Source organism: Podarcis melisellensis, assembly GCF_964234715.1.
Source record: "Podarcis melisellensis genome assembly, chromosome: 7".
Classification (NCBI taxonomy): domain Eukaryota; kingdom Metazoa; phylum Chordata; class Lepidosauria; order Squamata; family Lacertidae; genus Podarcis; species Podarcis melisellensis.
In genome coordinates this window covers 38,789,544-38,806,886 of record NC_138539.1, presented here as the reverse complement: position 1 = coordinate 38,806,886, position 17,343 = coordinate 38,789,544, and the positions used below count along the sequence as shown (strand labels likewise).

Genomic DNA, 17,343 nt, shown 5'->3' with positions numbered 1-17,343 from the left:
ATCCCTCTGCATCCAACCGGTCCATGACCTGAAGCTAGAGTCTGCGAGGAGGAAAATAATAAAGCTAGGGAAGGAGAGCATTTATATAGTTCCTGGTCACCAAATTGCACAGAAGCAAACCAGAGGAGCTGCTTGGGGAAGAAGTGGACAGCCTCCCTTTCTTCCCTGAGCAAATCACACCCTTTCTTCTGTGGCAACAAATACAACATCTATTGTTTAGACCAGTTTTCAGAAGAAAAGCTTTCCTCAAGGCTTGTTCTCTGCCAGAGTGAATTGCAGCTGACTGGGTCTTTTTTTTACCTCATCAGTGCCATCTTTTATTTCAGTCAGATTCAGTCTTCCATTTCTCTTCCTTCCACTACTGTCTGCATTTATATCTTTTTCTACTGAAGTGCTCAGGTTAATAAAAGTGAAGCTTGATTTACAGGAAAGTGTAGACTAAATACCAAATATTCAAGTTCTTCTAGCTTTGTGAAAGACTGGGTGTATAAGAGTGTGGCAGAGGGGAAAGTAGCATTGTGACATTAAAGGAACATAGGTGCAGTATAAAGTTGTGTAGGACAGCTCGCTTACACAAACTGGTAGATAATAAAATGAATGAGGGTTAAAGGGTTGGCTGTGTGCTTTTAGCAGAGTCCTCTGAGAGATACAATGTACATGTGGCTTTCATTTGCCAGGAAAGAGCTAGGCTAGCACAGTTTCTAGAAGTGTCTATGTGCTTTTAATGCATTTTCTGTTATGTCAGTTGTCATTAGAGACCATCTTTTTCCTTGTAAGGTACAGTAGGATCAAAAAAGGGCAGACATCTTTTACTGGGCATTGCATTCAAACTCATTGGTCCTTAGCTGCTTTTTAATGACATGTCAGAGGGTAACTTTTGATTGGTTAAAGAAAATAACATAGCAGCAACTAAAGGAAATAACTGGTATTTCAACATAATTAGAGAAGGACTGTTTCCTTTGCTATTTATAATTGACCCTATCCATGAGGACTCAAGACAAGTAATTGAAAGAGCAGAACTCTGGCTGTATTAAATGCCAGGCATGTGTTCATGGAATGCATACAAGGTGCCGCTGATGATGAAAAATTAAATACTCAATAAACCAGGCATGGAGTGGAAATAAAGCTTCTTTTATTATAACGCTCGGACAGCTGTTACAAACCAAATGCATTTTCCTGACATGTAAGTGGAACCTTGGTACAATCTAGTTAGGACATTCCTTTTAGCTATGCACTAGCAAAAATAAGAAGTATTTCCTAGAAGCCATTTTGCAAAAACAGTGTGTACAGCTAACTAACGGAAGCTATACAAATATCCAACAGAAGCTGGCATGGTGGGTCAGAGATACTCAGAGCTCCCTCCTGACACCAGTATTGCTACAGCAATGGATGGAGCAGCTCTGCCCACTCCAGTCTCATCCAGGTAAGGTGAAGCAGCACCAGTCTTGGGATGGTGGGGGGCTTGCCCCAACACACTGGCTGCTACTGCAATATTAACAGATGTTGGCAATGGCCCATCTCAGAAACCAAGGGTCACTTGGAGACGGCACTCCTACACATAGAAGTCTCATTGTGCACAATGTGGTTTAACCCCAGGAAAACAAGTGCACACAGGATTGCAACCTATCCCCCCCCCCCAGTAGTACAGTATTCTGAGGAACTCTGGGATTCCTCAGTTAAAAGCTGAATAGTGGAAGACAATCTGCCTTAAGGGCTTTCCGCAGGCATCTGGTTAGCCACTGTGAACAGGATGCTGGACTAAATGGGCCTTTTGAATGGCTCCAGCAGGGCTCTTTTTAGGTTCTGATAGTGGAATGAGCTGTGTTTTCTTGAAGGACAACTTTTCTTCCGTCACTCATCTCTCCTTGCAGTGCACAGCTGCAGAGGATTGTTGGATATGTTCTGGAACATTCAGTTTCCACAAGCCAATAGGCCAAGCCAGTGAATCAATAACACATCCTAAACCATCCTCGAGACTTTTCTGCGGTTATGCAGCAGATGTGTAAGAATTTGTCAGCAGATCAAAAAATCTGGAAAAGTGGTTTTCTGTAGACCGAAAATGTGAAAACCACTTCTGTACAGTATTATGTTCCCTTCTATTACTATATAATCCCCTTGTAGGAAATATATAAATGTTTTAAGTCTTTCTTTCTTTTTTACACTGGGCACAGCCAAGCCACAGTGAAGCCCTCGGAAGTCCTGATTTCAAAGTTAACCCTCTCGTGCATAAATGAATCTGATTTCGAAGCACTTTGCTTTAGCTGAATTATGTCCATGGTTTATTGTATTTTACAGTCTTGCTTTGGTGCTATTGGTAGGGAACTCTGTAAATACCGTAAGTCACTATTACTGCTACTCATTCAGAGATATACAAAAGTTCATACCCATTACAAGTATCTTTTTATAATACCCTGAAATAAATCAGCTGCTTAATCTAAAAAAGAACAAAGGCATAAATATGAAAAGAAAAAGAAGAGAATGCGAAAGAAAAAAATTAAAGAATGATAAAGACTTCAGATTCATTGTCCTGCAGCTAAATATAGTATCCACTCTTTAAGAGCCAACCATTCTATCCTCTGTAAACCAATATTTTTTCAATCTTCAAATCACTGTGCTACAAGTTCATTTTCTCTTTCACACAGAAAGTCAGTAAGAAGTTACCAGTCCTGAATAAATGTCAACAATTATTTGCCATCTCAGCCTAGTTTAATAATTTTATCAGCCAGGGCTGTATTTTTTCATCTTTGTGCATATAATAATCTTGCCATTGTAAGCACACGTTGGAGTAATCTTCTATCATTCTTTTCTGGTTCTGTATCCATTAAGCCCAAAAGAAAGAGTTCCAGCTTCAATTGAATATTAACCTTTAAAATCTGCTATATCAATGTATGCATTTGTAGCCAATATATTTTAGCCTTTTTACATGTCCACCTTGGAAGTACCATTCCTTGTTGGCAAACACATTTCTTGCCACTGGTCAGTGTCTGAAATTATTCTTGCACAAAATCTTGATTGGGCAGCACAGGCTCTTGATGCACAACATTGATTTAGCTTGACTGCTTTCTTAGTGTTGACCTATAGGTTCCCTGGTGAATTCCAAGTACCATTAGAAACAACTTTTCAGAGCATCAAATGAAAAGGGAGCTTCATTTACAAAAAGCAGCTGTTGCCACGCAGGTTTAGGTTAGGACCATGGTGCAGGAATGAAATCCAATCATTTGCTCCCATATTAGTTCCAGAAGCAGGCCCATAAGCCTTCTCTTCCATGTGTTCCCCAATATGATTCAGGGTCCAGTTTGGCATTGTTTGAGTGGCCTGGGATGATCTAGGCTCCAAACTGGTTTGTGGGCCTTTCATAGCCATGCAATCAGGGGACGTAGGAGAGATATGCCTCCCCTCCCTCCTCTCTGGACCAAGTATTTAATCAAGTTTTAGGACTTTGTGGTCAGGGGTAGGATGGAGGAGACATTTATAGGCTGTCTGGGAGCATCCTTCTGCCCCACACTGTTTCTTGCTGCCAGACCATCTCCCCCCTTTTGACAGACCTAGATCACTCTGGATGGCTCCAACCTGGCCCAGAGTAATCTGGGACTGCTGAGAGTTCTTGTCCTATGTTATTTAACTCAAAGATGCTGAGGATTGGTACATAAATAGGGATGTTCCTGCTTGAAAGGGGGAAAGTAGCAGCATAGAGCAAAGCACCAGCAAGAAGAATGAAATCAACAATAATATAACTAATAAATAAATGAGAATTGATGTCATGTTTGTGAAACCAGTGGAATGTTTGTCATATCATATATAATACAGTTGGTGTGGGCTCCAGCAACTATTTTTTCTCACATTTGTGCATCTTATGGTAAAGCATTCCTTTTTTGGGATTTTGTAGGATTGCAATGACCAAGCTACCCTGGGACGAGAGCTCACTAGCTTGGTTATCTTTATAGGCTTTGAGTTCTCACATGTTCTTGGCTTAATTTCTATCCTTGGTGACTATTTTTGGCAGGGTGAATTAAATGTTAAGGTGGTTGGAGTGTCAAAAGTGTCCCACAATGGATTGAGATCATGAGCACACCAGATGTTTCACTAACATTATTTGCAGTGGTGTGCTAGAGTTTTATACATTTTTTAACACGTCTCTTATAGGTTTTGAGTGCCTTGTTTTAGTAAGGAAGACAGGTCATGCTATACTTTCCTGCTACAGAATGTAAAGGTGACTACTATTCAGCTGAAGTTAAGTTCCGTATATAAAAATATTACAAGGGAGAAGGATCGCAACGCCTAATAGAAGATATGAGGATGAATTCTGAAGAGCTCTTATGACTAAACCTAATGTAATTTACAAGAAGGATTGCCTTCAGGGAATGAATGGTAGATGCTTGGGTATTAGAAGGGGGAGAGTAGCAACCAATATTTGGATTACTTGAACCTTCGTTTTACAAAATGTCTGGAGGAGTTTTAGAGAGCTCTCATGCCAATGCCTCTTACTTAGTGCCCCAAGACAGATTGTACTCATGGAATGAAATAAATGAGAATTCCATGTGGACGTAAGTGACATCCTGCACTAGGTTCAATACAAAAGAAACAAGATCCTCTTTGAAATGGTGAGGTGACCATCCAGAAATGACAGCTGAGTAATTTGCCTTGTGATTACCTACTCATGTGAGTCATAGAGCATGATGCACACAAAACATTACTCATGTTTGAAAATCAATGGGTACAAAAATAAAGAGATGAATTCTAAAGCCAGATAAGACCCAGCTTCGCCAAGGCAAATCATACCACGTCCTCCATTCTCCAATCTGCAAAGACTAGTAGTGTTATAACAATGAACATGAAAAGTTGATAGAGTACTGTAAGTGTAATAATAAAGTGGTTGCTGCTACTAATTATTTTTAATTAAATAATAATTTTACACCACAGTTCCATATTAACAAACCCTGGCTCACATTATCTCAAGTAAGCCTTTTAATACATCTCAACTTCTCATCCCCTGTGGGTTTGCAAATTACAACAGCAATTTGGACACAGGACAGAATCTTCAGCACTTCCTCCTGTGCCCTCTTGGCCAGAGGAAACGGCCCTTTTGCCATCAGTATCTGAAGACGAGCAGCATCTCCAACATTCCCATCTTGTAAAAGGTTGTGGTTACAGAACAAGGGATCCTGCCCCTTGTCCAGGCAGCTCCCACAGAAGGGGAGGTCTTTCCAGCTTTCACAAGGCTCCAAGCAGCATCTCTGCTATGGCAACATCCCATTATTACCCACAATGAAGAGTGGGAGGAAGGGTAGCAGAACTCACCGGGAGCAGAACTCACTGGGAGCTATCCATGGTCCTGATAAGGCTGCCTAAATCTGGACATACCCTGCCATGTCAAGCTATAAGTTTCTTTTATATACAGCCTTGTAAATATGTCTTGCATGTTACAAACTTTTTGTGGGGTTTTTTGGTCAGTGTTTCAGTTCAAAGAAGCACTGTGCCAAAAAAGTGCATGCCCGTGCACTTAGAAATTGCATGCCTATTTGTTTGCAAAGGAAGGCCTCCACCTTTTCTACGAGATCCACCAAAACCGCTACCCAGTCTGCACAAAGTCCTACGCCATCAACCACTTCCCCAAAAAGATGGCATTGAAGACAGACTTCTGTTTGAGCTGCTCCCTGACTTCTGTCTGTGACAATAACTCACTTGTTAAAACTCACTTGTTTAAAACTCGTCTGCTTAAAACTCCTCTGCTTGTAACAAATAGCCATCAGTAAGCACAAACTGGTTGTTCCTACATGTGAGTGTGGAATAATGAGGTTAAGCTAATGGCAACTTCAATCGGAGCATCTCTTAAGTTCCCACCCTTTGCAGGAAGCTGCTGTCTCCTGGATGAATTTAGAGCTGATTTCGTTGTGCATTGATTAAAGGTAACGGGACCCCTGACTATTAGGTCCAGTTGCGGATGACTTTGGGGTTGCATCGCTCATCTCACTTTACTGGCCGAGGGAGCCTTCCAGGTACAGCTTACGGGTCATGTGGCCAACAGTGCACGGAAACACCATTTATTTTCCCGCCAGAGTGGTACCTATTTATCTACATGCTTTCGAACTGCTAGGTGGCAGGATCAAGCAACGGGAGCTCACCCAGTCACGGGGATTCGAACCGCCAACCTTCTGATCTGCAAGCCCTAGGCTCTGTGGTTTAGATCACAGTGCCACCCGCATCCCATGCATTGATTCGCATCTGAATAACAGTACAATCAAAGTCTCTCCTCCCCTGCCCCATTGCTCCAGTTCACGTACTCTCGGTATGAGGCAGCAGACTCTTTCCTTGGAGGTTTATAAGCAGAGATTGGATGGCCATCTGTCATGTATGATCTGGTTGAGATTCTTGCATTGCTGGGGGTTAGACTAGATGGCCATTGGGATCCCTTCCAACTCTGCAATGGTATTACTGGCAAGTTATAGTCCTTCATATGTCACTATAGAAATGGCACACATGCAGGCCAGCACTTCTGCTACCCCAAGCATTTAAAATAGTTTGTAGTTTACTGTGAGGCTATTAGTGTGACATGAGAATACCTACTGTACCCTCATGGGGTATGAGCCGAGGCTTTAAAGGTAGTGTATGCAAGGGAATGTATTCCTTGTGACACTTAACAGTGCTATTTGCATTCTGTTGGTGAGAAAATTCTACGGATTCAATAACATAAGTAAATGATTTTCATTTGCTTTTATGCAATACATGGGCTGGATTTTGTTCATGGGTGCTGCTAGTGTACTTTCTCCTGGAGCTTGAGACACAACATAGAACAGATTGTCTCCTTTTCAAAATGGCCTTGATTTTCTGTGGTGAGCCATTACATGCCAACAGTTTACCACAGAGACAAATGCTACGTGATGTGAAGCAGCCTTTGTCTTGCAGCTGTGATGTGCGCAGCAATCTTAACTTCAGTCATTCTGGCTCCTCACTCGACTTCATCGGCTCCTTTTCTTTACCTTGACACTATAATGATATGACTCCTGACTTGGCTACTAGGCTTGCTCATGAAACTGCCAAAATGTACTATATAGACTGGGAAGGAATAACATGGTTTCTCACTACAGCTTGCTTTCACATGTTACACTCTACAGTGGTACCTCGGGTTAAGAACTTAATTCGTTCTGGAGGTCTGTTCTTAACCTGAAACTGTTCCTAACCTGAGGTACCACTTTAGCTAATGGAGCCTCCTGCTGCTGCCATAGCACGATTTCTGTTCTCATCCTGAAGCAAAGTTCTTAACCTGAGGTACTATTTCTGGGTTAGCAGAGTCTGTAACCTGAAGAGTCTGTAACCCAAGGCACTACTGTACAGACATTGGCCGAACTAGCTCAGTATTGTGCACAATGACAGTCAGTAGTTCTCCAGAAATTTAGATGGGATATTCCTAGCTCTTCCTGGAGATGCCAGAGCCAGGAAGACCGGAGACCTTTTGCTCTACCACTGAGCCAAGACCCCGAGTATACAAAATCATTTTCTGCTAATGCTGTTCTGCAATTAAAAGCATTAATGAAGGACAGTCGATTAGCTCCATTTTTTTCTATGATCAAGAGAATGCATACTAGCACTTTCTCATCAAGGATAGATACAAGAAGCTAACGGAAATGAAAAACGTATATAAATGGCACATGAGAAATGGAAAGGAACCACTGAGTAATTTAGTACCACCTCCTCACTGTGCGTGTGCTGTTTATTCAAATTACGAAGATATAGATGACGTTTGTTGTGGAGTTAGATGAAGCAAGGTGGCAGTGCATAGCACTCATACTTCCATAAGCTAGTCAGGCTGCGATATCCAACAAGTATGTAAACTGCATATTTTTCAGCTGACTGTTCAGAATCATTACTGAATATGTTAGGGTTTTGTTTGACAGAATTTCCATTTTAGACACACATAAAGATTATAAAATGAAACAGATGACAAATATTCCTGAAAAGCCAAGGCCATCACTGTGTGTTTATATTTTAAATCTATGACTTAATATTCTTATAGCTCTTCTGAGAGCCTGGTGTAAGCAAGGAACAACTTCTTCCCAGGATGAGCATTTACAGGAATGTACGTTCCGTTCTGAGTAATTTAAAAGAGGAGTGGCTTCAAATGTTATGAGAAGTGCTGATAGGTGGATGCACAAAGTGGCACCTGCTTCTGCCTTCTCACTTTCAGTGTCCTGAATTAACAGGGTTTTTTTGCAAGGAGGAAGTCCAACTTCAGTTATAGTTTCCCTCTCCAAACAAAATACCACCCCACCCGCCACTTTGAGACCTTATAGTCCAGGGGTGCCCAAACGTTTTCAAAGAGGATCAAACTTTTTTCCAAAGAGGACCAAAGTGAACATGCGTGAGGGCCGACCACAGTTGTTGTGCTTTTAAAAAAATGTTTACCCCAAAATTGTTCAGCTTTTTTTTTTAGAATTTTACCCCAGGACATATCCTGCCACGGGGGCCAGATTAGGCCCCCAAAACAGACTTTAGACATGCCTGCCTTACACAGAATATGCAAAAGGAAATATCTCCACAAACCAAGGTATGAAGATAGGATCTGACCCTGGCTTCATATCATAGCTTGGCAAGAGCTCTCAAGTCACAGTCACTCAGTTTGGGTGTCATCGGAAACTGGGGGCTTAAGAAACAACAAAAATCTTCACTGAAACCAGGGATGCAAGGAAACAGCTTCTTCCTGCCCATGGACCCACAGTTCATCAGAGTGGAATGATAACATTTGAAATGGGCCACTGCTATTTTTGCTTATTTTACTTCTGTGTGGTGAAAAGAGAAAGTGCAGTAATGTGTATCTTTGTCATCAAGTGTCTATTTATAGTGCCCCTATATCCAGAGCAAAGAGCTCAGGGTTACATAAAGTTCACAAGATTTCCAGAAGTTTTGAAACTCTTGGACATTAAATGTAGATTGAATTCTACAGTTATTCTTCTATGGAATTACAAAGAAGAGTTAGGAAGATACTGTGCATGAAGAAAAATGGTTAGAACAAACACTATTTTGCCTTGTCCCAAGCAATTTATTTGAACCATTTTACTTAGATGTTTTGCTGTGCAAACATGAACTCTCATTAGAATTATGAGCTTTGCCATACACTGAAAGTTTCAGAATGCTGTTTCTTTTGAAATAATACAGGCATTTTATATTCATACAAATTATCTTATACATTTAAATTTAAAATTTACAAGAACGGTCTTGGATAGAACTGTCGTACCACACGGGCATTTAAAAAGCATGCAGACCATTTAGACATTTACAGGTTCAAATCTTTATTGTTTGAAAATTCTACGTGTCTTTTACAATACAATAATTTGTTACTTCAATGACCTTTTCATAGTTAATGTACAATGGATTCTTTTTTTCCTGAACCTCAGCCATGAAATATAATTTTATCAATATGATTTTTCTAAATAGATTAATACAAGACTTCTCTGTGGTTTGGGAAGGTTCAGGTGCTTCTTTTAAATACAAGAGCACATCTGCTTCCCTTCAAAATTCTGTGATCAATCCTTTGAAAAAGCTTTACCTATTGCTGTTTCGTATCAGTCCAACATTTTTCTTCTCTCTCTCTTCTATTAAAGGGCTTTGTAACACCAGTTGCAGTAGTTACCTTTTCATCTACTGAGGCAAACTCATGTTGAAGAAACTTATGATTATCTGCATGCAATGAACACTCCTCTTTAAATAACTGATGAATTTATACATATTATAAAGAATCTGTTAAAGAGTGCAAGTATTTTGATAATGATTTCACAAAAGGTCATATGCTGGTAATAATGGTAGCTAACATTTAACACCTAATAGGAACTAATGTATATTTAACAGGCTATTAGCATGGCTAGTAAATAAGCCATGATATGTAAGATTTGCCCTTTCAGAAAATGAACTCATTTGGTCCACACTTCTAAAGTTATCCAGGTAAAAAAAATTGGAACAGTTAGGCCAGACGTTGTGATGAAATCCTTGTTTCTAAAATGTAACACGTTAAAAAGGAAGAAGGGAGGGGGGGACAGTATTACATTGTGGAGCATTGTCATGGGACCTCAGTATAAAAAGATGATGGCCTGCTACTTGGGAGTGGTGAATGAGCACTGAAGGCCAGGCCAGAAAAAAATGGTGATGAGGAGTTTCCATCATGTGTTATACTTTCTTGTTCCATGGCACTGCTTTTACTCTGTAGAATTTTGTACCCAAAGGAACTTTAAATCTGTTTTGTGCCTAAGCAAAAACAAAAACACACATATGCAAAGAATTATTTGAAATATACCAGAGCTAGTCAGAAGACAATACTTTTTCATCTCATTTCTTTGCAGCATGGTTGAGCTGGCAGCTGAATGGCCTCCCCCCAGCCCAGTCCATAATCACAGCTTGTTTTTATTCACAATAATGGTTCACTAATTCATGCAAGCACAATAACACTAGCTAAATATAAATCAAGCGTCCTTTGACAAGCTCAGTATCTTTAAGGTGAAAATGGTCAAATATGCAGAAATTCTCTGTGAATGGGCAATGTAACTAAATCTACCCAATTTAACAGAATAAGGTATTTAATGTACATTAAGTGAAACTGAATCTCCTTTTGAGGTAAATTACTATTTCACCATCTAGTGGGCTATGGGTAAAAAAATGTAATTTTGTGACACCTCAAAGCACTTGCTTCTTGATTAGCTATTGGCAGCAGCTCAGCAAATTACTGAAGTACTTGCCCCAAGATATTTAAAAGTATTTCATAGTTAGCCAAGCTTTTAGACTTAAGAAGTTGATCCAGAGCACTTTCATAAAAAATAGTAGTGTTGATGGCTATGATATGTGAGGGATGAATTAAAAAGCTAACAATTACTTTATTTTTCCGTGTATAAGACTAGGTTTTCCCCTTAAAAAATAATGTCAAAAATTAGGGGGCGTCTTATGTATAGATACATCTCCCCTCCATTTTCTTAAATCTGAGTCCCCCAAAATAGGGGGCATCTTACAGACAGAAAAATATGGTACTTTAAATATTACTCCTACAACTGAGTTTAAAACAGAGTTATGAGTAAGAATGAGGGTAAAGTTCCCTCTTAACTAAAAGGAAATCTTGCAAATATTTTCAATGAGCCATGCTGAAACTGAATATCTATCCTTACCTTTTTTGCCTGACAATATTCCTTTTCCATCACTTTTCCCAACACCCAAGGTCTTCGAGATGCTCCTGAAGCTGGAAGGAGAATATTTATTACTTGTGGCATGATATTATCCAAACTAGGTAAAAGGTAAAGGTACCCCTGCCCATACGGGCCAGTCTTGACAGACTCTGGGGTTGTGCGCCCATCTCACTTAAGAGGCCAGGGGCCAGCGCTGTCCGGAGACACTTCCGGGTCACATGGCCAGTGTGACATCGCTGCTCTGGCGAGCCAGAGCCGCACACGGAAAACGCCGTTTACCTTCCCGCTGGTAAGCGGTCCCTATTTATCTACTTGCACCCGGAGGTGCTTTCAAACTGCTAGGTTGGCAGGCGCTGGGACCGAGCAGCGGGAGCGCACCCCGCCGCAGGGATTCGAACCGCCGACCTTTCGATCAGCAAGTCCTAGGCGCTACTTTAGGCACAAAATTGTCCATGGCCATTTATCTAGCAGGCACATTATAATCTTAATTTTAATTATCTGATGGAATAAAAAACTTCCATATACAAAATGTTAACTCAAATTGGTACAATATTCTAAACTCATAATCTTGCATTTGAATTTGAAAAAGCGTATACCAGCAAAAATGTGTATAGTGGCATATTGTCATCCTTTTGCGACATACAGTGGTACCTCTGGATATGAACGGGATCCGTTCTGGATCCCCGTTTGCATCCTGAAGCGAAAGCAACCCGGATCTGCAGGTTGCAATTCGCTGCTTCCGCGCATGCGCGTGATGTCATTGACCGTCTGGGCATGTGCAAGCGGTGAAACCTGGAAGTAATGCGTTCCATTACTTCCAGGTCGCCGCGGAGTGCAACCCAAAAGCGCTCAACCTGAAGCATATTTAACCTGAGGTATAACTGTACTGACAAAAGAAATTGGTTTATTATATGGTGCGTAAGAGGGATCTACTCTCACCAAGGAGCAATAGAAGATAAAAGCAGGCAGACAGCTCACCTTCATCTCTGCTACACTTCAGTTGCCCAATCCAGCACTGTAGGAAACTTCCTTAGGCAACTTTAAAGCTACATGGACATTAATTAGTGGGGCATACTTTGATTCTTCATCTTTTTTCATGCCACCTCCCCATAGCTGTCAACTTTCCCCCCTTTTTAAGGGAAATTCCCTTATTCCGAATAGGATTCCTCGCAAGAAAAGGGAAAAGTTGACAGCTATGCACCTTCCTCAAATCCACCCACCCACAGATATTGCTTCCCTACTACTCATTAGAGAAGCAAAGCATTAAACCTCCATCCTCAATGCTGCTCAACTAATCTGCATAGAACACTTAAATAGCAGGAGAAAAAAGACAGCGGCTACACCCTCATTCTCCCACTGCTCAGTTCATCAGCAGGAGAGGACACCACAAGCTGCATAAAATTAAAACAGTGGGCTGGACATAGTATGCAGCAAGGGATTGCCCACCTCTGTACTACAGATAGAAACAAAGGGTATGTTTCTTGGTACATCTGCATAATGGCTGGCAAATGTGCACATTGCCCAGAAAATGTAAAAAATGCAGTTAGATTGTATACAATGCCCCACTCAAATACCTTTGGAGATAATGCATGGAAAATATATGTACAAAATACTATCAACTTGTAAGCATTCAATAAGTCCTGCTGGAAAATGACTGGAGAATGTGCACAATTCCCTCTTCATGTTTACATTTTTCATAAGATGTGGGAATCATGCACTAGCCAGCGGTTATATATATACTGGCTCCAACACGTATATGTAATACATGCATTCACATGTTCAAACATAAATTTTAAGCAGATTATTGCAAGACTGAATATTTAAATGCATCAGAAGAACATTCTCTCCAGAGTTATGACACTTACCACACTCACCTGGTTTGAGATCCAGTGCAGCAAGAGATTCTGAGTGTAAGAAATACAAAGTTGGGCTAACAGTAAATAATACATAGTTGTCGTGACGTTCATCCAAAATAATGAGAACCAAATCGCCAACCTGAAAACTGGATAAAAAATACAAGGCTCAGAAGAAAAGCAGCACAATTGTATTTTTGTTTACTCAGGGAAAAGCCCTACTAAGTTCAGTGGGCTTCCTCCTAGGAAAGGGACCACAAGATTGCAGCCTGAGTCATTATGCCCTTTACACACTTTGGTGCCGTGATATGCTTTTGAGGCATTATGTAGTTTTTGCTTTCACCAGCTAGGTATGGACATGTTGCCAGAATCGGGGACTGTTGTGTTGAACCAAAGGCGAAATGTTCTGGAAGACACTGTCTTGGTAGTCAAGATAACCCCAAACTAATTGGCAGTTGTTGCACAAATGAGCTCATAGATGTTTATATTCACTTGCTTTGATATATGCTAACTGGCTTGCTTTGATGCTGTGCTTATCTGTGGGCTCTGGGCTCTAGGCCCAGAGAAGGGAGAAGCTTTGGACAGTTGCCACCTATGGCCTCACTGGCCAGGTGTGATGGGAGGTTCTGGGTAAACTCACGTATGTTGCTTTGTGCATAAAGGATATATACATGTCTCCTTGGGTGCGGACAAGCCACCTCCTTACTGCGATGTCCACCCCACTTTTGTAAAGGCTGGAAGACCTGGCAGGCTGGTTGGCTGCAAGTCCCCACCTTTTTCAAAATAAAGCACTAGAACTGGTCACTGGCATTTTTGACATCCTTCTTTGGTATCCCTGCATCTGACCAGTCCCACAAGCCCTCCTTTGAGCCAGTGGATCAGGACAACTTTATAAAACAAACTGCATCCCATTAGGCGTTTCTATATGACTTTGTAAAACAAAAGTACATATGTAGTGGGCTGTTGTTCTAAAAAATACAGCCAGTACTGTGCAGTAGGTAGTATCAGAGTAGAAGTGGGAAGACATGTTCAAATCCTCACTTTCAGTTGCACAGTTGTGTGTGGGGAACCTCTACAGGAGAGTACTCCCTTAAGGATGCAGACCAGTATCTCTTGAATGACATCAACCAGGTTTTTCGTATTTGGCAGTTTAATTCTAGGATATTATCTATCCCAACACAAACAATGCATTTTTTCAAAAGGACACCCAGGGTGGGGTGGGGCAATTTGATGCTTGCCTAAAACAATAGGAACAATTAAATAAACCAAGGCAGAGAACTGACTTACTCAGTAGCTTTTCAGATATACTGTTTTCAGTCTGCACTCAATTAGAACTTTAAAAAGCATTTACCAGAGGAGGATTTTTTTAAAAAAGAATTCAATAAAACAGAAAGAAGAAAAAATACTTGACCATTATCAACACCCATACTTACTCTCTGATTGCAATTTTCTCAGAATGTCTTAGAGACACCGAAGACATGCTTTGAGACATCTGCAAAAATGAGACAGCATTATTATTATCCTTTTCTGAAGGGTTTCTGCAACATATTCTCGCTATAGGGTCAATATTGTAAGATATTTCTATTACCACTTATTAGACTGCCTAGGGACACACCAGACACCAGTGAAGGCATAGCCGGAGTGCTCTTTAACCAATAGCCTGGATGCAAAACTGGTTCTCTCTTCACAGGCTATTTTTGACAGATGAGTGGGGCCACAAAGATTCCTACCAAAAGCACATCTTGCATTGGTGCTAGATTTTTTTTGCAGGGATCAGCTACACTCAGGAGTTCCAACTGAGAATCTGCATATGGTGATGATCATTCACTTGTACTCAATTTAACTTTGAATGGCATTAACTGAATAGCTGGTACTGTACTGACCTGCCACTGTGAAACTCAATTTTAAAAAGGAAGGCAATGAGGACAGAGGTTCAGTAATGAAACAAAAATGTGTGAATGCACTGGGATGGTGGTGGCAGCAGCAGCAAGTTCCTTTTTACTATTACTTGTATGAAAAAGAGTGTGATGGGAAGGTTGTGACAAGGTTTCTGTGTGAGGATGTGTGTGGCAGTAGGGCATGTATGTGCACACACAAACATGAATGTAAGCACGCAGTCCTCAACTTACTGCCAATCCTGCCTACAGCCCCTTGGGGTCAAAAAGGTTGCTCACCCCTGTTGTTTGGGCTTGGAGTGAGTACTTCACTCTGAGTCAAACGGGCAAGAATATAACAGGAGTCCTGCTGTATCAAACCAAAGGTCCAACTAGCTCGGTATGCTGTTCTCACCAGATGCCTATGAAAAGACTGCAAGCAGGACTATTCCCCACACACCAAAAGGGAAAGGAAAACCTTCAGAAGCTGACCAAATTATGCTCAGCATTCACACCGCTACCAAAAGAGCATGGACACTTACATCAAATACTGAAACCCATATTCAATGACGCATCAAAATCATTTCCACACAATATAAAACTTCTCTTAAAAGTATAATTTTTCCAAGGACCATTCTGTGCACAACCATTTCAAAGAGACGAACAAAAAGTAAATGGGGGGGGGGGGGAATCACCTATTTTATATTGTAAAAATCTTTCATGGCATTTCCAGGTCCAACCACCATCAATAAGTTTATTAACATGCTTTCTTATTTCATCATAATTTTAAACAAGGCTTTTAAAAACTATGTGCCTCATCACCAGATCTGGCCTTAAGTCTCAGTATATAAAATAATTACTTTTATCATCTGTTTCCTCTGTTAGGCTTTTCTCTTCAACATATTGGCCTGAATCCAAAGATCGACATGCTCGACAGGGCTATTAAGAGGCAACCAATTTGTGTTCTGCTATGTTGACAGTGTAACTTTCTGTCCATATGGAACATAAAAGCTGAATATATACGCTTTTGTCCGGTCACCCCACACCTTTTAGAATCTTTCCTTTATTTTATGACATTTCAACTCAGGGTTTTTCATAGTCTCAGTCACAAAAATGACATGTTCCAGTGACTCTAGATGAAAGAGGTCTGTTTCCTTACTGCACCTCGTAGATACTAAGAGGGTCCTAAAATAACTCTCAATCAATGGAAAACTGAACATAAATCCTTGCTCTCACAGTACATCCGAGCTGAGAGAATGTACTTCACATCTCTTCTTTATGATGACGTAAATGAAAGGAAGCATTTGCTGATAAAATCTTGGGAGTATCAAGAAAAAATGCAGTCATGCTCTTGGCTGCTACATTAGTTGCTTCAAAACCAAGTAGCAGCTATAATTACCCATGGACTGGCAAAAACTAGCTTTAGATTATTCGTGCTTACTTGTGAAATAATTAAGTTACTGTTTTCCCCTTGTGAAACTTCTGTTACTGACAAAAACGGTCTTTAAATCATACATCCAACTCCCAAATGCTCTCTTGTAGCTTTGTTAGTGTTCAGCTGAACACAATATAAGATTCCTTCCAGTAGCACCTTAAAGACCAACTAAGTTAGTTCTTGGTATGAGCTTTCGTGTGCATGCACACTTCTTCAGATACACTGAAACAGAAGTTTCCAGACCCTTCTATATAGTGAGAAGGTGGGGAGGGGTATTACTCAGAAGGGTGGTGGGAATGGGTGATGGGCAGATAGCTGTGATTGCCCATCACCCATTCCCACCACCCTTCTGAGTAATACCCCTCCCCACCTTCTCACTATATAGAAGGGTCTGGAAACTTCTGTTTCAGTGTATCTGAAGAAGTGTGCATGCACACGAAAGCTCATACCAAGAACTAACTTAGTTGGTCTTTAAGGTGCTACTGGAAGGAATTTTTTTTGTTTTGACTATGGCAGACCAACACGGCTACCTATCTGTAACTGGAACAATATAAGATATATTAGACTTCACATGAGGGGGAAAAGGAAAGTTTGCCATTAAATGAAAGTTTGGCTACAAACTTTTAGAAGCAAATTATTTAAATCAGTGAGACGTACTTTACAAGTAAAAATGGATAGGATTACGTAGGATGGTAGTCAACTCAATAACTGCACTCGCACAAGGATTACCATTGGGATGTTTACTGTAGTACTATGTTGGATCCAACCAATAGTATTTTAGAATGCCAGTGAAAAATACCTCCAATGAAAACTACTTTTTACTGCACTTCAACATCATTATTATGCAAAACTATTACAGTATCACTGATTCTTAGTTTCAAAGTAATTAGAAACCTATAATATTTCTATTCCTATGAAGTGGTTACAAAATCTCATTAAAGAAACCAGGCAAGACTCCAGCTTGCCTGCTGAATATTCTCTGTTTTGCAGAGCCTTTGGGGATGCATCAATAGCAGGGGTAG

General features: G+C 40.6%; 1 protein-coding gene across 3 annotated transcripts in view; it reads right to left on the bottom strand.

The window, feature by feature from the left end:
* Window positions 1-9,013: 9,013 nt before the first annotated feature.
* RB1CC1 (RB1 inducible coiled-coil 1) overlaps window positions 9,014-17,343 on the bottom strand; it is a 47,797-nt gene continuing 39,467 nt past the window's right edge. For 2 of the 3 annotated variants that reach the window (XM_081917507.1, XM_081917508.1), the window contains exons 21-24: window positions 14,446-14,504; window positions 13,025-13,161; window positions 11,142-11,212; window positions 9,014-10,233 (exon numbers count right to left, since the gene is read on the bottom strand). In XM_081917507.1, coding sequence (XP_081773633.1) covers window positions 10,156-10,233; window positions 11,142-11,212; window positions 13,025-13,161; window positions 14,446-14,504 — 345 coding nt within the window. In that variant the 3' untranslated portion in view covers window positions 9,014-10,155. The remainder of the gene's footprint in view (window positions 10,234-11,141; window positions 11,213-13,024; window positions 13,162-14,445; window positions 14,505-17,343) is intronic. The other variant, XM_081917509.1, reaches the window with a different exon arrangement.